The sequence below is a fragment of the Taurulus bubalis genome (assembly GCF_910589615.1).
Source record: "Taurulus bubalis genome assembly, chromosome: 4".
NCBI lineage: Eukaryota > Metazoa > Chordata > Actinopteri > Perciformes > Cottidae > Taurulus > Taurulus bubalis.
The window spans coordinates 18984614-19012158 of NC_136592.1; the positions used below are offsets into that span (position 1 = coordinate 18984614).

The 27545-nt window shown below is 40.9% G+C and overlaps 1 protein-coding gene across 1 annotated transcript in view; it reads right to left on the reverse strand.

Annotated features, from left to right (window-relative positions):
* Positions 1-27545, reverse strand: part of ush2a (Usher syndrome 2A (autosomal recessive, mild)) — a 191107-nt gene that overhangs the window by 147902 nt on the left and 15660 nt on the right. The window contains exons 4-16 of the mRNA XM_079217420.1: positions 25267-25402; positions 22569-22632; positions 21644-21745; positions 21285-21474; positions 19780-19994; positions 16131-16352; positions 14252-14345; positions 6873-7068; positions 6423-6553; positions 6103-6307; positions 2077-2360; positions 1195-1420; positions 770-907 (exon numbers count right to left, since the gene is read on the reverse strand). Of these exons, the coding sequence (XP_079073546.1) occupies positions 770-907; positions 1195-1420; positions 2077-2360; positions 6103-6307; positions 6423-6553; positions 6873-7068; positions 14252-14345; positions 16131-16352; positions 19780-19994; positions 21285-21474; positions 21644-21745; positions 22569-22632; positions 25267-25402 (2203 nt within the window). The remainder of the gene's footprint in view (positions 1-769; positions 908-1194; positions 1421-2076; positions 2361-6102; positions 6308-6422; positions 6554-6872; positions 7069-14251; positions 14346-16130; positions 16353-19779; positions 19995-21284; positions 21475-21643; positions 21746-22568; positions 22633-25266; positions 25403-27545) is intronic.

Sequence of the window (27545 nt, forward strand, 5' to 3'; positions counted from 1 at the left end):
TAGCCACTTCTACAGGAAATTTGCAATGGCTTGTTTACCATATCATGAATTGACAGTTTAGGAAATTGGGAGGGGTAATTTCTAGAAGGATGGAGCTTACCAAATTCAATAAAATAATGGAATAAGAAATACTGGAAAGGTACTCTATCTATGTAACCTCAAAGTACTGAATATTGCCTTGCTTGATTTTGGGTAGATTTGTGAGAAAACTAAGATTATCCTGCGTCCTCTGTTACTCTTTTTTACATCTTTCCATCAATACATCCATTCACAACTTGTGTTACAGTAAACCTGACAATGCTGTTGGTCCTTCTCCATTACTGACACAATACAACATCTGCTACCCCCTGACCCATAAGACTGACCACACAAACCAATACACACACGCGCACACACACACACATATTCATGAGGTAATGCACACACAAAAATCAGAGAGGAAGTGAGAAGAAGCTTTTTCCTCTATGGCGCTGTTGTTGAGACCTGGCACTAACAGGACAATCATGGAGTGGAGATCTGGCAGAAGGCACAAGCTAACACACACGCGCGTACACACACACACACACACACACACACACACACACACACACACACACACACACACACACACACACACACACTCAAAGTTTGGAGTACTATTCAAACCATTGTTCTTCACCATTTTCCTCAGAATCTCTTTTTTATTTTCGGGTAGTCTGACAGTACAATAACTCTTTAAATGTCTCGATCTATATATCATCCATCCATCCATTATTTCGAACACACTCACCAGCTCGGCAGCCACTGCAGTCCTTTCCATAGCGCATAGGGACACAAACACACTGCCCTGTGGTGCTGTCACATACTGACCCAGCCACTGTTCCTCTGAGTTCACAAATACATGGCACGCAGCCCTGGGACAACCCCTCTGATAGGACAGAAAACAACATCATTAGAAAGCAGAAAATAAAAAATAAACTGTCAATACTTAACAACAACACAAAAGTTTTGCAACACACAAAGTTCTGACATGAGGTAAAGAGATTACTGCAGTGACCTGACATCCATTTCAATTCAATTTCAGTAACTGAGCTGTATCTCAACTAACCCTACTTGTCAAGAGTGTGTCATTTGGCAAAGTTTCTGAGCAAATTTTTAAACAATGTTGACCTCAACTAAAAGAATGGCACTAAACTTGGATGTAACTTCTCTTACTCTGTATGTGTAAGCTCCTGTTGTAGTAGCTTTGGGCACAGTTGGTACACCGTGCTCCCTCCACCCCTTCTCTGCATGGGCATTGTCCGGTCCACATATCACACACACCCTCTGGCACGGTGCCGTGGATGTCACACGCACACGGCAGACAGCCCAGAGAGTTCCGCTGCTCCAGGGTGTGGTAACCATGATGACAAGAGTCACAGTGAAGGCCTTCCACATGTTCCTAAAAAAGAGGGGACGACAGAAAGAGGTGTGTATAGTGTAAGAAATGAGTGACCCCAAGGCAGCCGAGATGAGAATCTCCAATAAGGTATTGAACTGGTGAGTCACTTAATGAATGTTGACCATCTGACTGTGTTTAATACAAACTGGTTATGGATTTACAAAGTCAGGCAGCTGTGTGGATCAAACATGCTGGTGGATAATTCAGATGATGGTAAATTAATTTAAAAGAGATGGGTGAGAAAAGCTTTATCACAGAAGAGATTACAGAGGGGTCTTTAGTTTTAGATTCCAAATAAAGGTCAAAAGCTGCATCTGACCACTTCTCTAGTGTACGTACCACAATTATTTTCTGTTTTCTCCTGCTCATAAACCAATAACACATTTCTTAAGTAGCTTCTATTTTTTATTTCACTCCAAATGATAAAAGTGTATTGTTGTTTTTAAAATGTTTAGAATATCATATGAGTGTTTTAGCACTACAAATTCATATTGTCATATTTTGTCAGAATGTAAGCGCTATTTATTGGCCAGTGGCCACCAGTGCCATTGCAAGCTGGAGGGGAGAGTCTGTCTTTACTTTTTCCATAATGGCAAAGTTCTCCATGGTTGTAATAATACAACATGTAATAATAAAATGCATTCTTGCTAACTTGCCTTACACACACAATGTCCTGTGTGAGGATCACAGTCTGCTCCAGGTACTGTCCCTTCTTGTGAGCAGTTGCAGGGGACACAGGATCCCTCCAGTCTTAAACCATGCAAACCCCTGCCACAAGAGTCACAGCGCTGCCCCCCCACCCCGGGCTTGCACTCACACTGCCCCCCCTCAGGCTCACAAAATGGGCTGAGGGAACCGAGGGGGTCACAGTCACATGGGACGCAGCCGTCTGCGTGGGACAGGTTCCAATAACCAAACTCACAGCGGTCACAAGGAAGACCTGGAAAGAAAGCATGAGACAGAGATAGAGAAGGCATTTACAGAACTGTGTCGGAGAGGACAGAATGAGACCTGCTGGGAGAACCAGAAGGGATATCGAAATAAAAAAAGTAAATTGATGCTTGCTTGTTCACCAACTAGCATTTAGCCTCTCTCTGTTTGCAGGCCTGTATGTGTGTGTGTGTGTGTGTGTGTGTGTGTGTGTGTGTGTGTGTGTGTGTGTGTGTGTGTGTGTGTGTGTTTGTGTGTATGAGAGGGAGCAAAAAATGGTGGGCGAGTGTATAAAACTGCCATCATTAGGGCCAGGCCCTCTACATATGATGGATCACTCACCTAAGGCCAAACACTTAATTTCACTGAGCGAGAAAATAAATAAATTAAGGAACTACAAGAAAAGGATGGTGGGGAAAAAAAGAGGAAATGGAGAGATGGAGAGAGGAACATAAAAATAATACTGAATTACCATCTGGTGTAAAAAGAAGAAAAGGTGAGTTAAGTTGGCTTTTATAGTACTTAAAGAAGAACAATGTAATTCTGTTTGTTGCCAAATTATCTTTTGGGATTTATTCAGATATATATATAATCAATCGGTTTCACGAGATTTTGTTTTGTAAAATATAGAAAATAAAAAATGTATCAGAATGAAAAAAATGCAACGTGTGAACATTTAAGGCCTTCGATACTTTACACATTAAACTTCACTCAACGTTGTCAATGCTAGAAGGAGCAGTAAAGAATGTGAAATTAAATGATTAAGTTAGTTACTTCAGTTATTGCGCTTTACGCATTAATTTACTTATCAGCTCTTCCCATCATTGCAACATTGAAGCAAATTATTTCTTCAATTGTGTTTGTTCTGTTTATAATAATTGTATAATAACAAACACCCAAACTGATCATACTGTGTGAGGTTTTGTGGCGACAGCAGCAGTGCTCGGCTGTAAGGCTAGTTAAACTATGATATGCAGTGTGAGCGAGCAGGGCTTATTTGAATATGCCATAAGTATTCCATGACAGGCAATCTGTCCCTAAATGGATGCCTGGGGGCAACGCAGTCACCACAGCCGTTTATGAGGGAGCGTGTGTTCATATGTGGGTGTGTGAACATGTGTGTGTGCACATACATTCATGAGAGCATATCTGTACATCTGTGTTAGTGCATATGAGTGTGTGCGTGTCTGTGTGTGTCCCCTACTCAGTGTGCGCCAGACACTTGGCATTTCCCCTGGTCGGCCCACTTTAATGATTTTATAGATATGAATGCATTCCTCTCCATAGATCATATTTCATAATAGTGCAGTGAAGATATGTCTGCGTGTGCATACGTGTGTGTGTTGAGGTGTGTGTGCACGTCTGAGTGTGCTGGTGGTAAATATGCAGGCTGACAGAATAATGCTTACAACCCTAACAACGCGGTGATATATACTACTTTGTGATTTTTTTTCCCAATAAAGCTAAACAGTTTATAAGGAATCCCACACCTATTATAAAACGTTACTATTTTTTTCCATTTATATTTTTAGACATTGAGCTGAACAAGTTGGCATTTGCGAATGCTGTTTTTGCAGCAAGTCTGGTGACATTCAAACATGAGATCAAACAAACAAAACAACGGAAACAACTGAGAAGATTAGAGAAAAGAGAAGAAAACACAGAATGTGTTAGAAGATATTAGATCAGGACAGAAAGGAGGTAATTTGTGTTGGGGCGTGGATCCGTGCACGCTTGCATATGAGTGTGTGTTTTCGGGACATGGCCCAACTCTTTTACCAGTAGCCAGCTGGTTAACAGGCTCATGCATCACCATTTCAAACACTATTATGTACACACTGCACTCTGGCACCTTGTTATGAATGTGCGTGTGTGTCTGTATGTGTGTATCTGTGTCTGCGTGCACACATTTAAATTCCGTCCTTCTGTAACATGCCTGCCATTGCTCGACTCAAAGTATCAGCTTGGCGGTAATAAATTGCCATAATCAAATCTCATTTCTGAAAAATACCTGTGGGAGCAACCAAACAAACAAGGACAGAAAAAAACGAAAGTGGGTCTTGTAAGATGGAGTGTGAAAAATACACGGGGCTGCAGCATTTTGTTTTAATCAACTTGGCATTGAATTAGAGAATTCAATACCAGCTTAGTCCTTCATGGTATGCACGCACGAGCGCGCACACACACACACACACACACACACACACACACACACACACACACACACACACGCAAAGAAACTCTTACTATCATACAATACATACAATTATGCAAAGACAAAAGTACATAAACACACGGCCACATCCAGGCACTCTCCCTCTTACATATACAAAAACATAAACAGACACTCTTACGCACATTTCACAGACAAGTTCACAGACACATGCTCACACTCACACGCACAACCATGGGCCCTAGATAGTGAGGCTTAGCAATAACCATGATGCGTTGAGTTGAGAAGCGTTAGCTGGTTTTGCATTTCATACGAGCTGGCTCTTCAAAGACACACAGGGGAGAGAGTGAAACCGTTTATCACAAAGGGAAGCACAACGGCTGGAAGCACCCCCAGCAGAAAAGCCTGTTTATTGTGGCTGGCAAAACACTTTGGGATATGGTTATATGTGTGTTTTCGTCTGTGTGTATGCATATGCTTGGTGTGGTGTGTGCACCCGGTATGTCCACTTTTACTTTTGTGTGCATCCTGTTGGACCTTCACCATGTGGTTGGAACAAAGGGATGTTGGGCCTACATGGCAGTTCAACAGCCTGTTTTGGGTTAAATCACACCAGTTAAATCTCACCTAGGTGTGATTTTTGGTCCGAACTCAACATTGAGGTCTCATTGGATGAGGGCCATAGGCACCTCGGGGCTTCCTGTGCTATGGCCCTGATGTCGCCAAGACTATACACATCAGATCCATGTGATCAGACACAATTCAGTTTGTATGAAAGGGGGCGCACAACGTTGATAACTGCAGAAGGAAGACCCAGAGGATCTTCAGAGGAAGAAAAGATTGTGTTGTTGCTGTTTAGATTACCGTGAGTAGGGTTGGTAACTGTCATTTTATTAGTTATTAGTTAAGACTAGTGCCGCGACTGCCAAATCTTATTTTGTCAGTTGGGTTTCTGTGTGATATAGTAACACAGTTGATGCATTTTACTGCAGCGGTGAGGATCTGCCTTCCTTTGAGTGTTTTTCCTTTTCCTTATTGTTTACTAACCCACACGCATCTACACATGCCCATACACACATATAGGTTGAGATTAGCATTACAGCTCAGTCACACGTGGTGTGTAAATGCGGCCTTTATTGTGTGCCTTATTACCCAACAACCCCAATGAGCAGCTGCACTTGTATGTATTAATTAAGAGGCCATGAATGATGAAATAATGGAAAAAAATGAAAAGGATAAGTTATCAACAAAGTACTTAGGGACATTTTGTGAAATAAACTATTTTATGGAGCATACGTTTTGGGGTTGAGAGGTGTGCTTCTGTAGTAACATATCAAGGTCTGAATGCAGACCTTAAATTACTTTAATCTTTTCTTTATCTTTATTGAATCCTCACCCACAATCAGGTTGCCTGGTTTGTATGAGTGGCATGAACCTCCATGTGTGTTACACTGTCCTCAAAAAGTTTCTCACCAGCAGGTGGAAAGAAGCAACTCAAACACAAATTATTGATAAAGGCAGTGCAAAAGCATTGGCAACCTACCATAAAAATAAAACCCCAAAACAGGGGTTGGTTTACCTGTGACATGGGGTTTACACTGGCACAGTCCTGTTTCCTGGTTGCAACTGGGAACTCCTGTTGGGTTGCTGATGATGCCAATGTCACTGCAGTTACAGCGGGTGCAGCCATTTGGATTTGAGGCTTGAAGACCATACCAACCAGGCAAACAGTCGACACACCGCTGACCTGTTACTGCAACCTTACATTGACACTGGCCTCCTGTCTGGAGGCGAGGTACAGAGGAAGAGAGGAACAGTCAAGGGAGAGAAGAAAACATTGAAATGATAAAAATTGGTTTCAATAGTCATCAGCATTTTGTTGTTTGTGTTGGTGTGTACCTGGGCACAATCCATGCTGCTGTTGACAGTCCCAGCAGTGTTGCAGTTGCAAGGCTGACACAAATAAACTGAAGTGGGATTAGATCCCTCCAACTTGAAAAATCCTTTTATACACAGCTCACAGTTCTTACCTGAGAGAGGTATACAGTAAGATAGAGAGCAATACATTCAAAAGAACAGGTAGAAATCATGAAGGGATGAAGAGAGATCAAAGACCAGGTTTAAACTGTATTGTTTCATTGGGAAAGTGGTGTCACAGCATCATGTAAATGTGACTGACACACATGTGAAAATATGCCATTACATAAGAAGCATGAAACACTCCATAACCTTCCCCAAAATGACACCTGCAGTCACTTTTAGTGAATTTCACATGACATGAAAAGCTTTTTTTAAATGATGATTATAAAATGTGAAAAGATAATTAGCTAACTTTTGTTAAAACTTTACCAGTGGTGTTGTGCATGCAGTTGTCACAAACGCCTCCTCCTCCTCGATAGTGCTCATCTGGCTGGTCATCGGCTCTAACATCATAATGACAGGTGGGGGCGTGGCCATGACACTGACAAGACCGGCAGTTCATAGGCTGTAGCTGGTCACCTGACTTGAATGGCTTGTCATTGTAGAGGGGTGCACAACGCTGGCACTGTTGAAAACAGTCAAATACTGTCTATAAATACAGACATACATTTATGTATTCATACCACAACAACAATGCTATTAGTGCTTACTCAATTACTAAACAGCTTGCAGAAAGAGTTTCTGATGTAATCATAACTAGTTGTAATGCTAATGACTGCAATCATGAATGCAAGTTTTCATGGATATACAACCTATACTTTTAAACAAATCACAGCCGTTGTGGTAAAAACAAAAACATCCTTTGACAAGAGATTACGAATGTATACAATAATTGGTATTAAGCAACGGCATAAAATAAATGTTTTAAACTGTACACTTTCTGAAAATAACTGTGACCATAGAAAAATGGTCCCATGACAAGTGAAATGTTTGCTTTAATGGAACAAAGAAAAAGAATGAGAGAGGGGGTGGGGGGGATATAAAGTAAGAAAAACCAGTGGCCCATGCCACTCTAAAGAGAGAGAAGAATAAAACATATAACTGAATAGAAAACCCAGAGGTATTCTCTACGATATAATAAAGAGCCAGTGCATTCTCTCTCATACACACAGCATAGGGAAATCAGACTGCTAATGAGGAGTGACTTGCAACAGCCAGGGCTCTCACACAGGCCCACTTTCATGTCAAAATAAACATACCAAGATGTGTGTAGGGGAGGAGGAAGGGAAAAAAGTGACATAAAAAATGCATTTTTCTGTAGCAGAGAGCAGCAGAGGCGAGAAGCAGCAAGTACAAGCCCTTTGATTTTGTTCAGCAGTCAGTACAAATTATGGTGGACAAGGGGGGCATCAAATGGCTGGATTAAAAATGTATTAAAAAACACAGGAGTTCCTCCCATGTGTGACACATGCAGACCCGCACTGGGCCCATTATGTATGACACACAGAGGTGGGGGGGGAGGCAAGGGGGAGAGAGGGGCAGGGGGAGGGTGTAGATGGAAATAGAGGGAAAGGCTCCTACTTTAATATGAGAGAAAGGGGGGAGGAGGTAGGGAAAAATGAAGGAAACTGATGTGAACAGAAATGAGGAAAATCCCTTTGTATTTTAAATATTAAGACTGGAGGGACAGAGACAAGAAACAGATAGAAAAAGCAATCAACAAGTGTGTGAGCAAGAGATGTGGGGCAGAAAAAGAATAAGACAAAGAGATCAAACATAAAAAATGTGTAAGTAAGTGAAGAAGACAAAAGGCCCCATGTGTACTGCAGATATAAGACGACACAGGGCTCAGGACGAAACATATACAAACACACAATAACGCACATAAGAGTTAACACTTTTCTCCTGTTATGGCGGCCTGTGGAGTTGTATAAATATTCAGTGTTTCTCACCAAATTGTATTTTGTGTATCCTTGGGGTCGAAGAAATATTTTGAATTAATTTGTGTATTTGTATGTGTTGCTGTGGTTGAAAAACATAATTAACAAAGAACATTATGAAAACAGTAGGGAAAAGTGGACTGTCTGCTTCTTTACATAGAACATAAAAGAGGACAAATACACTTCCTCTCACACGAATAACCAAGATCTAAAGGCCTGTATATTTTGTGTGTGTGTCTGTGTGTGTCTGTGCGCACTTCTACCCTGTTGGGTGATTATTAACAGGATCTAATGAAGCAGCAGGAGATTCTCTAGAGAGATGATGTATACAAACACATACCGACTTACAAGACAAAAAGAAACAAGTGTGTAAAGACCTATACGCACACACACAGGAGGGTGTGTCTTGGGACATGTAATTCCACAGCTGGGATGTTTGCATGTTTCTGTTTGTTAGTCTGTCTCCTGCTTGACTGTCTGTCATGCTGTTTGGATTCAAATCGATCTCATGTCATACCGACAGAAACATCCTGCCTCCCTGTTTGTCCATGCTGCTTTTCCCTTTCTGCCCATCTGTCTTTGTGGTTGTCTGTCTGTCTGTCTGTCTGTCTGTGGCTCTGCGCCCCAAAACATTTCACATTTCAAAAGGTACTTTTCTTTCTCCACTTTGAACAGAAAGCTCTCACTACATCTCACTCTTCGTCTCATCCGCTGGGGATGAGTTGATGAGCAAGATGTAGTGAGTTCTCCTCTCCCATCTCTCCCTCCCTTTTCATTCCTCTTTCGTCTCCTCTACCTCTGTGCCTTCTCGTTCTTCCCACCCTTCCTTCCTCTTCTAACTGCTCTCTTTCTGAAAAACGAATCGCTCTGTACATCTCTCCGTGCTTCCCATCTCTCCCTTTCCTCACTCGCTTATCCCGTCTCCACCGTCCCCCAACTGCTTGTTCTCATAGCCACGGTGAGTATGTGAGCAGGAAATATTACCATACCAAATGAAAGGGAGAGTTTTTTTTCTTCTTCCGTCTCTTTTCTTTTCATTCAACATTGCGTTACCTTCCCTCTCTCCCAGCCTGCTAATTAGTCGAGGGACTGGTGTTTGGGAGTTGAAAGAAAACGGCACACGTTCATTCTCTTCTTCATACAAAAGGTTTTGATGGCTCTCCATCATCTGCACACAGTACCAGCAGCAAAAAAGCACAACGCATACTGGAGATTGAGTGTTCATAGATTTTATTTGATTGCTTTTATTATTCTGCAAATAGCCTGTCCTTTCGAACATTATACTGTAGCGAACAAGTTCATTACAAAACTGAGTTATTCACTTTTTTCTGCTGATAATAAGGCCCCTCTGTCACTAATCAATAGTCAGACTTTTGACTCTTTGGCTGTATGTTACAAACACACAGCCACCTCATGACGAATCCCTAACAAAGTGAGACACTGAGTGTTTTGTTGTAGTCTATTTCTTAACGAGACTTTAGAGTTCAGTCAGAATTAAATCATGAGTAAGCAAATGGAAGCTGGATAAGACCTTGTTAATTGAGTAGAAGAAAACGGCATGTAGTGTAACTTATGTGGTTTCTTGTTTCTTTATTAAATTAAAAAGTTGTTCTTTTCTAAGTTGAAGTCTCGTTCAATGCATTAAAAACATGAGTGTGTGTGTGTGTGTGCGTGTGTGTGTTTGGTGGACTGTGTTGCAGAGTAAAGAATAGCATCTTATTTTCACTCTGAATGTTTTGACAAAACCTGCTGAGTGTGGAGCCTACTCTAATGGATATGTGAACATTTAGATGGCCTGTCACAAGCACATGTGTGTGTGCGCGCGCACATGTTAATCTGCTGGGGCAACTCATTTTATCCTAAATACCATGACCAATTTCACGCTCTCACTGGAAAGTCATGCCACTGGTGTGTGTGTGTGTGTGTGTGTGTGTGTGTGCATGTTGGTGTGTACACACCCGCGTTGTTTGTATCTGAAGTTAACCCGGTTAACCCCAGCGTAGCTGAAAATCTGCTGCTGAGGCAGACTTTGGCAACAGAGATCTTGGATAATGCTCCTTAACGTCACTAGCCATCAACATCTATGACACTCACACAGATGGAAACACAGAAACACACATACAGTGTGCATTTCTCAATTCACATCGAAACATACACACACCAAACAACAGTTCTTGGTCAATTCACACACACACATAAAATGGCTTAAAAGAAAGGTAATGTGGATTGTTTTTACTTCTCAAAATAATTATATATTTTCATTTTTATAACACTAGAAAACATTGAATCCCAAAAAAATGATATTATGAACCGCCAAATGACAGCAGCATTGTACATTAGGGCTGTGCTTTCTTCGTAAATTGGTAGAATATTCGGTGGTTTTGATCTTAGTCGACTACGATTTCTTGATTCCGATAAACTTACGTATTTGGCTGATACCAAGTTGCAATCCAATACCAGTTCGTAACAAGCAACAACTGTTGAACAGTTCATAAATCCCTCTCTAATAAAAGAACATATTAAAAGATAATGTAACGCAACCAAACCTCCCTTAACAGCTGTTAGCTCCGTTATTTAGCCAAGCAGGACTGTGCTGGCCATTTGTTGTTCACAATGAAGCATTATCAGGGAAAAAACAGGGTGCAAGAGATTGTTTAACCACATGTATGTAGTACTAGTTTGCATGTGCAGTAAAGGTTGGGCAGAATGTAGGGATCAGGTAGTGGGTGACACGTGTTTTTGTACCTGTGGAGTGTGAATGAGGTGATCATTTTACGATAACGTGATATCGGATCTGTGCATAGACTCAATACCGTCCAGCATTTTAGGCTGTATTGGAGGCATTTCAGACACTGGTATTGGTATCGGAACAACTAATTGTACAACAGAAAATACAGTGTGTGACGTGTGATGTACAATACAATATATGATATAGTTCTCAGACATGACTGACTCCATCAGCTGTGGAGAGACGTACACAGACGGAGTGACAGTATGAGAGATCAACTCTGACACAGAGTGCACATAAGAAAGAATCAAAAGAAAGAGTGAGAAAGTGGGAAATTGTGTGTGTGAGCGTTTGTGTGCCGGTGTGTTTAAGTGCGTGTGAGAGAGTTTAAGTGTGTGTCTTCCAAAGCCCCCGTTGATCATCTTGACACATGTCTGAGCATTTCTGTCACTTTAATGTCACTGTGGAAATTCTGCAGATTAGTACAACATCCGTCATGGTGCTCGGCCGATCCAAGTCAACAGAAGGCATGCAATATTAAACGCTCATATTCCCCACAGCCTTTTATGCTCCAATATTACAGAGGCAGAAGAAAGGTCCTGAATATTCACTCAGAGAGATGACATGGACAGGTTTGGAGGAAAAGTGCACATAGACGCACAGATGATCACGCAAAAGGACTCTGTATAGACACACACACACACACACACACACACACACTCCTTTACACACTAGTCTTTCACAGAAGCATAGCTTAAGTAGATTACTTAAAAACGTACATAAAACATATACACAGACACACACAAATATATCCACATGGGTTATTTCCAGTGCATCTCTCTAACCCAAAAGAACTACTGTACGTACAAGTCTGAAAAGAAAAGAAATAGATTTGGAGGATGGAGAAACATGAGACGGTAAGATCAATTAAAGAAAGAGAGGGATGAAGCATGAAAAACAGAGTCAAACAGGAATGAATGAAATACTTAGAAAGCGAGGCAAAACAGAGTGAGGGGGAGTAGAGAAAACGGCTGAGGGAAATGAAGCGAAAGACAAACAGAGACAGAAAGAGAGCTGATTAGAGATGCATGCTGAGGGAATGTCATTGTTCTAGTCGATTTGAGACATTATTTAAACTGAGACCCGAGAGAGAAAGACAGGGTATGAGAGCTAGAGAGTGATCGACAAAGAAAACTGGATGGAGGAGGGACAGGGACCTAAAGAGAGGAAACAGAAAAGTGGTGAATAAAAAGAGAAATAGAGGCTGTGAACGAGAAAAAGAGAGGGGCAGGAAGATATGTTTTTCTTGCCTGCAAGATAGCATGAACCTGACAATGTTTAATTATTTTCTGTCTCTCTGTGTGTGTGTGTGTGTGTGTGTGTGTGTGTGTGTGTGTGTGTGTGTGTGTGTGTGTGTGTGTGTGTGTGTGTGTGTGCGTGCGTGCGTGCGTACATGCGTGCATGCGTGTGGAAGCGCCTTCTATGATTACTTATATTTTAGTCTGGAGTTCATAAGAGGGAAACAATTAGATGGAAGGGACAATGTTTGTTATTTGAGTTGAGTATGCAAGACAACCAATTGAATAGCTGTTGATTGACAGCTGCTTCTTTACTGATGTCCACTGTCCCCTCTGTCTGGAACATACTCACACACACACTCTCACACACACACACACACACACACACACACACACACACGCACGCACGCGCGCTTACACACTAATAGAGAAACGCGGGTGTATGAATGATACATAAGTAGTGAATAATGCAGGCTGCCCTGTGCTATGGTGAGGTGGAGCAGTCACACTGAACTTTTCACTGGTGACCGACTAGAGGTTTCTTTGGGGTGATGCCTACTATTACCTGGCAAGTTGTATTAGCTTTGTTGCAAGCCAAGGCCTCCTCCTGAGGTGGTGGTTAACATCAAACTAGACTGAAATCAAATCATAAGCCAACATCCTGCAGCATACCAGTTTGTGAACACTCGCTTTGGGATAATCATTTTGGTTTAACTCAACGTGCCACAATATTAAAGCGGTAACTGTGACCAGAAACAGACAAAAATCTACTATGAAAGATGCTTTTAAATTCCAAATAATTAACTCAATGATGATATTTTAGTCCAACTGTAAACCAGTATGCAGTAAGAGCTGGTTTACGTAGGATTACACTAATTCACATTAATTCAATTCAACCTCAATCCAAGGCCTTTTGTCTCTCCAACTATATCATTTCGTGAACACAAAAACAAACCACATCTAGATTTCATCATCAGCATTCAGACAGCCCAGTTACAGTCTTTCTCAGTTTAACTGAATCTTTTCTTCGCCACAAAGTAAGTCAATGTAAAAGCAAGTGAAGACTATTAGACTAGATTAGAGTTATAGAATAGAGAAGTGACCCATTGTAAATCTCATTGATAATGTCTGAGACACCACATATTCAGTTATCATAAATCACACAACCCTTACAGCAGTCCTGTGCCAACAAGGCTGATGTAAGCTGTCAGTTATTTACAACTTTAACAGCATAAAGTGTATTGCCTGATTTAGCAGTCTGACCGCACTGATAGCTGTCCAAAATGTCAGGTTCAAAGCAAAACCGCCTGTCACTGCGGTTAAACAGCATGCGTCCGAAAGCATGCCAGTTAATGGCACTTAATATATTTCCCAGAAGAATAGAAACCAAAAAAAAACTATAAAGGAAAATTCTATTTTACAAGGAAAGACTTCTAATAAATGTGTCCGTGTGTTCATAATTTATTAGAAAAGTCCCTTTTACGTCATCAAGAAGGAAACTGCTTAATTAAGACCATGAGAACTCTCTCCGCAGGGGGAGTCTGTGCTCAGTGTTTGTGTGTGTGTGTGTGTGTGTGTGTGTGTGTGTGTGTGTGTGTGTATGCTTGAAAATAAAACAAAATAAATGAATATCTGGATCCAATACTAATATTGATAATTAAAAAATACCCAGAGAAAGCAAACCAGTATAATCAATGTGTGTTTATATAGGTGGAACTTGTGTGTTAACATGACCTTACAACACATTTCATATACGAACTAAGGGTGTGTGAGGTCCAACACCACACTTACAAATGAGGTTAATATAACAAATTGGTTTAACAAGCTTTTGTGTGTACTCACATTGTTTCCCTCCGTGTGGCTCTCAGACTGACACCGACAGCGGTAGGGCGTCACACTGGTATCACAGTGGTCTGCATGGCCATGACACTCACATCTGGCCAGATGACAGAGACAAGGAGAGAAAGATAATATTAGGAGGTCCCCAACACTACATTCTACAATTCTACAAATTAAAACAACTGAATGGGAACTTCTTAATGGAACTGCTGCAGTACCATTAAGAAGTATTCAACATTCAACATTTATAAATGCCATCGTGAGAATTATCAGAGCAACATAACAGATAGCCCTGTCTCTCTCACTCACACACACATTTCTACATTAACAACAGTGGACTATAATGATTAATTCAAACGAAAATAAATTATCTCACCGCTGACATTCTAACTTTATGATTTTTCTTCTTCACATTTAAAAATTCTACTGCCTTCGTTGTAGCCCTTAATTTCAATACTGTGTTAAACATAAAACAAATCAGGACATCCACTTAAGTTGAGCCTTTATGTTTTTTGTAAAAGGCTAATGATAGAAAAATAAGTTGAATGAAACTGGTATCCTCAGTGTGTAGCATGTTAAAGGAACAGTGTGTAGCATTTAGGGGGGTCTATTGGCAGAAATGAAATATAATAATAACAACTATATTTGTAGGAGTAAAATCACCTGAAAATAAGAATTTACTGCACCTTTCATTCACACTGTGGAGGAATGTGGAACAATTATCTTAGACCTGATTTAAATTCAAATTCAAAGTCTTTTGTGCAGTATTTCTTATATTTGGTAGCATAGAAGTCCTCCAAAGCCTTCATGGCCAGCTGAGGCATTAACCCAGTAGCAATTTCACCCTTTTCTCTCTTAATGAAGTGCTGTCACAATATCATGCAGCAATGTAATGTGAGAGGGACTTTTTTCTAACATGTAGGACAAACGATGCTCATGAGAGCAGACAAAGACTCAGGTTATGAGTGCTCTCTCTTGCCAACACGATTGTTTACATGCATTAAAAAGAATGAAAAGGGAAGAGATAGAAAGATGGAAGAAGAATGAAAGAGAGTGGGGAGACGGGGAGAGAGGACGAATACACAGATGAGATTTCAGCAGCTCTAAATCTCTGTTTCTCCTACTTCACTGTAACAAGCTACTAATTAAAACAGCTTAGAGGGAGGGGGAGGGAGAGAAAGAGTTAGAGATGATTGCCTCCCGCATAATCCTGTAATTACCACAGTCATAAAAAACAGTCACTGTCAGTCTAATGAAGAGATGTGTTCACAATTACTCTCTGAAAGCTCTGCTGATACTCAACAGTCTGCGTGAAAATATCTTTCTAGATGTCAAACTGTGCTCACACATTTTTAAGAAATCGATATTGAAAAGATCTTCAAGTGTTTCTTTCCACTAATTAAGGCATTGAAATAAACCGTTGACAAGTGACAGGAATGACTGTTAAAGATTATTTTATGCCTATATTTGACAGCGACAGTGGAGAGACATGAATATGGGTAAAGAGAGCAGGACAATGACGGCAAACAGTCGGGCCAGCCGGGAATCGAACCCTTGATCCGTCCCAGGAGTGAATGTTGACAAACAAAACCGGAATCATGCTTTATATGTTGATTCTTCTACATTAATTAGTATAATTGTAAACACTTCCAGAAATATGTAATTGCTAAGGACAAAATATCACTTTATAAATATTAAATAAAATCATGGCTGCATTTTAAGATATTAAAGCTATATATTTAGCTAAATTTGAAGCATCAGGATTAAGATTTCTACTTCTTGGTGTGCGATTCAAATTCGTCAAGACCCACCACAGATTTTTTCCCCAAACAGATGAGATCCTCATCGAGGGATCTCTAGATAAATAAGTGTAACTCCTCACCTGCCACTGATGGTGATCTCATTGATGGCATAGTATCTGTGTCGCCGGTTCACCCCGGCTGCTATGGTGTGGGACTGTCCACTCAGGTGAATCCTGACCTGGGTGGCCTGGACCATCTTCTGCAGGGCAGGTGTGTTGTAGAAGTCATTATAGCCTGGCCTGAGGTTTGGCTCGGGGGTCAGCAGGCTGAATATGATGTTACCTCCTGAGAAAGGTAAATCGCTGGGACACAATAAACATAAACACACATTCAACATTAATTTAGTCTACGTTTGTGTCAATGTCACAATTATTCTAACAAAAAACAACAACTATGAACTCCATACATCCATTATCAACCGTTATCCGGGGTCGGGTCGCGATGGCAGCAGGCCCAGCAGGCCGACCCAGGCTTCCCTCTCACCGGCAACATTTACCAGCTCATTCTGGGGGATCCCGAGGCGTTCCCAGGCCAGCCGGGAGATATAATCCCTCCAGCGTGGATGCATCCAAATTAGATACCAAATTAGCTGACTTCTTTCGACATGAAGGAGTAGCGCCTCAACTACAAGTTCCCTCCTGATGTTCGAGCTCCTTACCCTAAATCTAAGGCTGAATGGAGGAAACTCATTTTGGCCGCTTATATCCGAAGCATATAACTATGAACTGATACACCATTATCAGATTTTTCAAACTCCCAAATATTACTATTGGTATTGGCCTTAAGTCCAATATCTGCTCGGCAATAGTTTACTGAAAAGAACACAGCAAAGCTGAACACAAAACACAAGTGTTATGGCAAAGACAAAAACAACTGTTCTTTTGTTTTGACCTCTACAGGTATTTTTCTTTACTTTCGTTCTTCCTGTCTCTCCTGCAGCAGCCTCCTGCCTTTTGACTTCAGGCAATGCTGTGAGAATTATTCAGGCCACATCTCTTGTGTATGTATCTATCTGTGTTTGTTTGTTGGACTTTTGGCATACATTAATCCCAGAGTACACAATATCACACGTATTGTTTCAAACATAATGTAAGGCTGTTGGCACTGCATCCATTGTGTCTGTGTTTAGTGCTTCTGTCTGACTTTTTTGCTTACGTATTGATCAGGTGATACAACTTGCTTTAACGCACGTGACAGTAGCTGGCAACACACACACACATACACACACTTCTGATGCACACAAGCACACAATTATTCAGAAACCTTTGCTAACCGGTTTCTTTGAGAAAGCATGCAGTTCAAAGCATTACAGTCGCTGAACAGCAAACTAAATCATGTAAACAAGATCACTTTAGTCCACAAAGGTACAATGTCGACATTTTGTTTATAATTCTGCTGTTTTTTCAAATTAATTGTGAATTAATAGCAATTTCACAGCGGTAATTGTTGAATTTATTATACCACCAATCCTGGAACCCATTGGCTGTGTGGGGCTATATTTCTGGGGTTTTGGTGAAACCAAAAGATATTCAGTCCAAGACTTCCTTCTCCGTGCACTGCTCATTGTTTACAGTCCAATGAGCAACTTGAGATGCGAGACTGCAGTTGCAGTTGAGTAAGACGTGTACGACCGAAGTTTTTCACAAGTAGCGTGTTTACAAGCAAATCGTAAACTAGTAAAATCCTGATTAATTGTCAGACAATAGCTGGTGGGTTTCCAGATTGCATTTCAGCCAAACATGGACTTATAACCTGCATTCAACCAAAGACTTTTCAAACATGATAAGTCAAAACCACCCGGACTACAAACGGAAACACTTCAGATGACAAAGCGTTGTCCAGTTGCCGACAGATTCTACGTGTGAATGTAGAATCTGTTTATAGAGATCACTAAGCCATTGCACAGCCCACATACTTGTTTTACTGTGATAACTATAACTAAGGAAAAACAAGACTATCACTGAAATGAGAACAACTTTAATGCTAGCCATTGATCAACAAATTGTGTTCCAGCTCTAACCTGCCTTGTTTTGCTTTGGGCAATGCACTTCATCTCACAAAATATACCAGTTTACCTGTTTATCTGTACATGTAGATAAGACATGGATCACTAACAGCTCTCCTGGAGCAGTACTGTAATTGACTGGTATGAAAGGCGTGCTGGAATTTATCTTGCCAGACACTCGAGCGGCCTCAGAGTAGGCAATGTCTCTTGCGTAATTAAATAAAACTTCCGAGAAAAAAAACATAAATCAAGATCAAAGACAGTGCTCTTTTTGATAAAATTATCAACCACTAATGTCAGAGTGTGTTATCACATTGCCAAAGTGAGGCTCAATTGCTCTCATGCCAATTTAACTAACACAGTATGTGATATCACTTGTCAGTCAAGTGAAAAATAAGCAATGACTTCATAATCTGTGATCTACTGATACCTGTTCTATCTAGTGCCAACAAGGCCTTGATACAAGCGGCTATGCCAAGATTGTGTGTGTGTGTGTGTGTGTGTGTGTGTGTGTGTGTGTGTGTGTGTGTGTGTGTGTGTGTGTGTGTGTGTGTGTGTGTGTGTGTGTGTGTGTGGGTGTGTGTGTGTGTGTGTGTGTGAGAGAGAGAGTGCGTGAGTGAAGACTATGTTCCAAGGCCAGTTTTCCATCATGTGCCAATGAAAACCTGTTACCGGTCATGTGCCAAAGCAGCGCTGTAGGTGGGTAGCTTTATAAACCTAGTCACTGTAAGAGTGCCAGAGTGTGTGTGTGTGTGTGTGTGTGTGTGTGTGTGTGTTTTAACTGTATATGTTTTTAACGGGTATACGTGTGATTTCCTTTGATTTTTTGTTTTGTTTTGTGCATGTTAATACATGCACCAACAAACATACATGTGTGCGTGCATAAATGTGTGTTTGTATGCATTTCTTTATTTAGTCTTGCCAGTAATGTCTGTGTAATCTCCTCTGCCTTAAAGAGGCCATGACCACCCAACAGCATACAGCGAGAATATGTGGTTCTGCTATGGGGAGAATACCCAAAACAGAAAAACAGACTGCTTTAGTTTATTTTCAGTATATTTTTGTTTAGATGAACCAAGGGAGTTTCAAATGGGATGATCAATTCAAAAGAGACTCATGTCATAAAAACGCAAGTTTAAATTCTTTGATAATTTATTTTACAAAAGTTGGCAAACAATGGAATTTATCTAACATTGTTCCAAGGGCCAACAAGTGTTACCAATGTTGGAACAAATGGAGGCTCTACATGCTATACACATCGAATTCTTTACATCTCTCTCTATCTTTACAATCTCTATTAACAGCCTCTTTTGAATGCATTGGGACTGTTGGTCTCAGCTGAATCAATCATGACTTCCTAGTTGCGATGAGGAGCGCAGAATTTAATGCTTTTTACAGTATCTGGTTACTTTAAATGGTTTATTCTTTACACATGATGTGTTCATGTGTAAAGAATGAAGATGGAAATCTATGAAAACATGCTTACAGTGTCAAATATTTTCTTTTCATTTTAATGGAGTGTTTTCATATGAGTGTTCATATGAGTGTGTTAGCATATCAGAAGATAGAAAAATTCTTTTGGGCTATTTCAATTATTTTCTCAGATTGTGTAAACTGTAAACAAAACATATGTACAGTATACAATATTTGTTTCTCTTTTAACAGTACGCTCAATAATACTGAATATTCTCCACCCCACTCAGCCATTCCCACATGGTTCCTACCTGGGCAGCTGCAGACAGTTGACGGAGTCTGGTCTCAGTAAAGGCCCGTTGTTTTGCATTTCAAACACACTGCAATTTCTGGCCATATATTGCCAGTCCAACCAGGGCTGGTCTGCAGAGGTGCCGCTCTCAAGCTCTGTGAGGTCAAACCTTCGTCTTTGGATCAGAACCGACTCAGGCAAGAGCCCACCAAACTGTACTATAACATAGAATATCTGGAGGAGGGGGGGGTATATGTTAGATTTGCAATAAAAGTACACCTGTACAATGCACTGCAACCCATAATAGGCATGTGATGATATAGACAAAACATTAAAACATATTGGTCAGTTACTGAGTGTTGATTTGAATCACATTTTAAAGGCAGGTTTTGTCTTACAAATGGTAAAAATGTAATTGTTCTCATACGTCATGAATTGTGTTTCTGTATGGACGATCTAGGGTTATAATTAAGGGTTTTAATTGAAACCAGACAGCCCTCACACAACTAATACACACCCATTTACACAAACATAGACACACAAGTAGTTTCCTATAACACATACACCATGCGCGTGTCTATGTGGGTATGTGTGTCTAGTGTTATCTGCCCCACTACAGTGTGGGCTGGGACACTGGGTTACACAGCAGGGAGCGCATTAAGCCACCACCACTGCACGCACCCCCGCCCGCCCGCTCCCCCTCCCCCTACACACACACACAGGACTTCAGAAAGTGTCTTTTATCTGGGGACTTGAGTTGAGCTACCACGTCCAGATAGCTCCCAAAATCCTGCCCACACTCACATACACACTTCAGAGAAAAGAGGGACGAGTCCTTTGACAGGCCCACTGTCGACAACGCCCAAATCCAGCAATATCTCTCACTCTCTCTGCCCTCCTGTCTGTCTCACTGCAGTGCTTAGAACGAGGATGAAACTACTGTTCACTGCACATACAGGTGCAAGCACATAGATGCTGTACAGCGTTTAAAATGTATACTACACAACAAAGGCACTGAGTTGACAGTCCAACCCAAACTAACGAACAATGAATGAGCAGGTAGGGGGCTGATACACCATTTTTTAGAAGACACAATGATTGAGAATAACCCACATTTTTGCTGATGGGTCAAAACATGTGATCCGAAATTGGTCTAAAACCTAAACCACAATTTCACTTAGATCTCATGATCTAACTTGTAGATGTTGACTCCAACTTCTCGCCCTCAAAATCATATATTACAACCTCAAACATACTTTAACATGATTGCATATGTTGTTACATTAATAAAGGCAAGAGGTTTACAAGTTTACAGTATTCATCCCCAATTGACAATTGCGTGTAAATATTGCATGGACCACCCTTCAAGAATTATGTTTCATATAGTATATCACACAATTTTTTCTGTCCGGTAGATATGTGTATGCAGTTAAGTAAACTTAAAGACCAGTTTTTATATTTGTCACCTACAATGCACATCTATCCATCTGTCTGTCAGTATGTGCGTGTGTGTAGATGTGTTACCTGGTATTGTCCATTCACCAAATCCACGGTAATAATGACTCCTTCGTCCAGTTCCTGTGTAGTCATGATCTTCGAAAGCCATGTGGTACCCATGTCCTGATCATTGATGTAACTTAGTGGATGGGCATTAAGGTTGAGTCTTAAGACTCTGTCACTGGTGGTGTCCTCAACACCACTGGGAATGCAGTATCTGTTAATGGTGAAAGTATCTCAACTGTACATTAGTGTTCCAAAAGGGAGTATCTTTTTTTCTTTTGCAACAGTAACACTGAAGACTGAAACTTCACTACTACACTACTGAAATATTTAAATATATAGTTACTAATATACTTTTATGTACACATTAGAAGATACTGTACCTCTCAACTAAAGGGTGTACTTTGGGGTGACTGGGAGGACAGCGACACTCTGACTGGGCATGGAGCTCAGGCAGAACCCCTGAGTACACCTCCACTATTTCCCTGTTAAAACAAGAAACAGCGGATTATATCTAACTATAATACCACACTGAAGCAACATATAATCCTATGCATAGTAAACTGGGACCAGGTAGGCATCAGGCACCAAACATCTCATTAAATAAAAACATTTGAAGCATCAAAAGAAAAAAAACACAATGATTCCCCAAATATGGGTGATGGATTCTTAAATACAATTTCAACTGTGCAGTGGTCATGAGGATGAACAACACTGACAGTGACCAAACATGTTTTGGTTATAACTTACATTTTGAGATACAATCTCAAGACCTGTTGAGGGGCCTTTGACTAAACATTTAGTACAAACTGGAAAATCAAAAGGAACAATTTGAAAACTCAATCTTTTATTTTGAACTAACCCAATCTTGATGAGAGAAACTTGTAAGCTCCAAGTCCTCACTGTGTGCCGTACATCACCGGTAAGCATAACACTAATTGCCTTGTATTGAATTCTCAGGAAAATCCTCTGGAAGCAGTATGGATCTTAAGATGCAACGATTAGCCTTCCCTTTCCTTCCTCTTACCGTCTTTTCCTTTATCGCTCCATATAGCTCTTCTTTCCGTGCTGCTTTAATCTATACAGTACCTCTGTCTATTTCTTCTCATTTCTATCCCTTCTGCCCTTTATTTAATCTATCCATAGCTACCAATTTCACTCCTTTTCCTTTGTCAATCATGGTTTCCTTCCTTCTCTTCTAACCTTTTATTTAACTATAGTATTATTTGGCCCTTCTTTGATTCATTCCCCTTTCTCTCCCCATAGCTGCTCATTACCTGTCTCGCTGACTTACTCTATCCAACTCACCTGTTGGTCAGAGTGGCAGGATAAAATCTAAAGTCCTGCATCCGTCCAATGAACTGATTAGACCCTGTAGAGATGAAGAGAGAGGAGAAAAGAACATAAAGAGGGTGTTAATGGGTTTGTACTGAAGGCAGTGAGTGAGAGGATTTCACAGTGTTTAGTAGATTATCTTATCAGTTTCTTGATAGCAGCTAAGTGAGGCTGCCCACAGCTGCTTATAATGGCCAGGTTCATGATACATAGACAAACAGGATTGTCCACGGTCTACATTTGCTTCCACGTGAGAGCAGAAGGGCTTACAAGGACAAATTCATTAGCTTGGTTTGAGGCCGGGGCCAAAAACAGGTCTGTCTAGGGATAGCCAAGTTAGATAGAAAGATAAAGAAAGATAAACCCAAAGTGTGTTTCCTCGCTGCTTCCCTTAACTGTGTCTTTTGGACATTGTATAACCAGTTTTTTAAACACTGCACAAGTTGGTATACATTTAGGAGAATTTAACTGTAAATAACTATTATTTTTAGTATTGATTAATCTGACAAATACACTGTTGATTCACTGATATATCATTTGGTCTATAAGTGAAATAACATTGAAAAAAAAGTCCATCACAAGTTTCCAGAGCCCAGAATAATTTTCTTAAAATATTTAAATTGTTGCAGGTGTCTACTAAATCAATTAATCACTTTTTTTTATAAATAATAAGTGACAACACATATTTTGGTAGGAAAAGAGAAGGCGAGAACCCTAGATATGCTGTCCGGCTGATGCTGAGAAGAAAGGATCTGCAAAAAGGTAAATGCAAATATATTGAACATATATAAAATATGCCAAGATACTAAAATCTCAAGCAAACATAAACTGGAACATCTCAAACATATGGGCACAATTTCCAAACGCACATGTGGATATTGAACTGCACACAAGAAACACCATCAAACGTCTAAATGAACACAGGCAAGCCCCCCAATCTCCACACACAACCATACATACGTGACAATGTTGGACAGAACATAAGATGTGGATTCTGGCCCAAAGAGAGCCGGAGTCTTTTAGTGTCCAACAAACTTCTATCTAGTTCGACAACAACTCTTAGAAGAAGGATAACGTCTCTTAAGCATCGACAGAAGCCCTGCCATGTCTAGCTTTTGTCTGTAAAGGTGTGTGTGTGTGTGTGTGTGTGTGTGTGTGTGTGTGTGTGTGTGTGTGTGAGACAGTGTGTGTTAGAGGCTTTAATGTTTTTTCCAGAAAAGCATCCTCACTTTAGAGAAAGGGAGTGGATGAGTGTGTTTGCATGAGTGTGTGTATTTGCATTTGAGAGAGGCTTTGCCATGTTTGGCCCAACTACAGTGTGGTGTGTGTGTGTGTGTGAGCGTGTGTGTGTATGTGTTGGAGGGGTGTATGTGTGTGTAAAACAGAGAGAGAGTGTTATGGGATGTAAGTGTGTTCGAACAGTGTGTGGTTGTGCAGCCTTAGGCTTTGGCTCAGGATTTCTTTAGCGTGTGGAAATGGGATTATGCCTTCCTCTGAAAAGCACTCTCCCTATTGTTACTGGGATGATTCAAGGTATAAGCTTTAATTCTCTCTTCTCTGTGCAGGTCTCTGTCTCCTCTCTCTATGTTTCATTTTCTGTCATCCGTCACTCTCAGTTTCCTCCTCCTGTGTTTTTGTGGTGTTAGAACTAGGAGTTGTGTGAGCTTTTTGTCTGTTTTTTCCCTCTGTCCTTCACTGGTGTGCTGTCCACTGTGGCATGAGCAACAGCTAATTACAGAATGGAAAACATAGAATGACTAATGCTAAAAAAGAATGCAGACCACAAATAGTGTTAAAAACTCTCCGATCAGTTCTCTTAGAAGTTCCTAATGATCTGCTATTACTACCACTTAAAACCGATCATGTTATCTGTTGACATTTAAAGCTCTGCTCTTGACAACTTCTCATCTCACTATACTTATCAAACACACGGTTTTCTGTAAGCGGGGTCCCCTCAAATCACAGACATAGTTGTTAATCATTACATCTGATCAGCATTCGCATAATCAATCCACTGATCAGAATTCCAGACACAGGCTCCAGGTTCAACAACCACACAACCACACACTCTCTCTCTTTAGCCCTCAAGCCAATCACTTGCATTGATCACAACCACTGATGTGATCTTCAGCTGATCAGATGCTACCTGCCGTGAACTAGGGATCAATGCCTGATAAACGAGAAGAAAAACACTCGTTTATCATTCTGGAGATGAACGGATATCATTTTTCTCTCAATTTCTCCCCTATTGACTGTGAGACGGCTCCCAGGCACCACCAATCAATCACAGATGTGTAGTTGAAGGGGATATAGGCTGGATGGAAGATAAAGGTGGAGTAGTCATTGACACCATATTTAGATATACAGACAAGATAAACTAAGAGGTAATTTTTCTCCACATGGACGAAAAAAAAAAGAGACTGAGGTCCCTCTTGAGGAGGAGTGTTGTATGAAAACAAATGTCCTCCCTTGCTGTTTGAGACTTCTGCTGCAGAGATATCTGACATTTTAAATGAATATATCACTAAATTATTTTGCCGGTTTATAATTCTGATATGTTTGGGAGATATTTTAATGCACTGCCATGTAATCTAGCAACTGGATCTATTCCATCTCTCAAACAATGCAACTTGTCACATGTGGAAAAAAAACAAAAAACTGGCATCTTTACCGTTGGAGCTGAGTCCCACCCACATTGCAACATCCTCGCTGATATCAGAGAGCCTGGCGGTCAGAGGTTGCGTGTCAAATGGTGTCCCATCCTCCTCAAACCCATCCAGGAATAGACTCACACGTCTGTCGTGGACCTGAAAATCAGTCAGAGTGAGACCTAAGTTATTGCTGACCAGCTTCCCTGAGTGTGTTTTCAGTTTAAAGAAATGAACAGTCTACATTTCCTATGGGAGCAAATCAGTGTCATTACATTGTAAATGCTACACGATGTGACCAATCAAACTTAAAATAAACAACAATAAACAATACATCACATTGTTTCTCTTTTCAGAGTAGCACAAACATTTGATGATGATGAGGAAGGCCCGACAGTGTGATTTTTATAATTTTTTTCTGAAAAAAAAACTTTTGTCTAATAGCGGTTTACAAGTACAAAGATGATCAATAAATAAATCACCATTTACATAAGCCATCATTGGATACCATTGAGAGTCCCACAGTGGAACTTATGTACATGTAAGGGAGCGGCCTGAGGGGCAGATGCAGCAGTAAGGGCCAAGCAGCAGGTTTCTGTTGTAGCGAGAGAGAGTGGCAGCTACTCCAAGTGTGCATATGTGCATCTATCTTCAAACGTGTATGCACGCTCCAGCGGTGTGTTTTTGCATATCTATGCATGTGGGTGAGTGTGACCATGTGTGTGTAAATTATACATACGGCTAATCTTCCAGCTCATTTCCCCAGTAGCAGAAAGAGCCTCAGGCTAAACTGCCTCAGCTGGCAAATTAGCTTTCTGTTTGACCAAAAATCTCCTCTCCACTCCTTCCCTCTCTCCTTTCCCGATCGGCCGCATGAATATTAAAAACTGCACGGCAGACAACATTGTCAAAGCAGGAACAGCTCCCTTTCACATCAAACCCAGGCAAAAAGAAAGATACTTCCATAAGAGGGGCACTCCCTCCTAAAAAAACTTTCATGTGCCCCGTCCTACCCTCTCCCTTTACCCGATCTCTAAATCCTGCGTTTGGGAAACACACTGTGGGAGCACTGATAAACGTGACTCTCCCTGTCTTACGAGAGTCCCCCTCTCCTTCTTCTTTTTCGCCTCTCCTCTGCTCTGGTCCGCCTTGCTTTGTCCTTTCTCCTGCTCACGAGGTCATTTGATTCCTTCACCTTTTTTTCTGTTTTTGAGTTGCCTCACCTCATTTTCATTTGCTCCCTATCTCTCCCTATTTTTCATAACCATCTTTACTTTCTCTTCCCTCTCGGAGTACGCCTTCCCCTGCTCAATTCCATTGCTGTCTCTTTCCCTCATGTTTATCTTGCCCTGTCGCTCTCACTTGTTGTCAGCTCTTTAGGGAAGTTGAAAAGGTGTGAGGAGGGAAATAAGTCCAAGTCAAAAAACGCCTTTAGGGGATGAAGGCAGGCCCAGACAAGTGTCTGCCTCTCAGAGGATAGTTAAGACGCCCAGACAGACACTTTCATGATGGCTGATTGAAGACTAGCAAGCGCATGAGAGCAGAAGAGAGAGCGCAGGAGAGAATCTGAGTGAAAAAAAAGGAAAGAGAAAAAAAAGAGACAGGAGGGAGAAAAAGAAAAGTCAGAGAGCGGGTGTAAGAGAGGGAGCTAGAAGAAGGGCCCTTTTTAGAATCTCTAAGCCGGAGCTGTGTGGCTCTTGGGGAGATGTGAGGCAGTTGTCAGGCCTGATGTAAATGAACCCTGAAGCGCTTCATCCTCCTTAGCTGCCACGCGCCCTTTTGAAACACAGCCAACTCCCCTTTGTTAGCTTTCACAAACACTTTCCCTCTGTTTTCCCCTTCCCCGTCTATCTGTATTTTTACCTCCTCCTTTCCTTTACCTCGTTTTCTCTTTTAGCCAGTTTAACTTCAGAGTTCTTTGAGAACAGAAGGGGAAAAAGGGAAAAAGGAGTTAAAGAAATCCTTTAGTGGTGATAACTAGTCTCATTTGGACTGTGTCCATGAAGTTCAGAGGAAAGAAAATTACTACTTTAAACTATACCTATCCTCCTCCCTTCAAACAGAGGATATGCATTTTGTGAGGATTTGAACTAAAGCCCTTTACAGCACCATCACGTGCAGATGCATTTTCAGATATAAACTAAGCGACAATAGACACGTAGTAATAACTAACTGTAATTACTGTACTTAATTTTCTGTTCACACGATTAATAAATAATAAAAATGTATGATATATTTTCAATACTATTGAGACGCACATCAACCAAGAGAGCATAAAAGGGAGGAGGATCGCATACAGTAT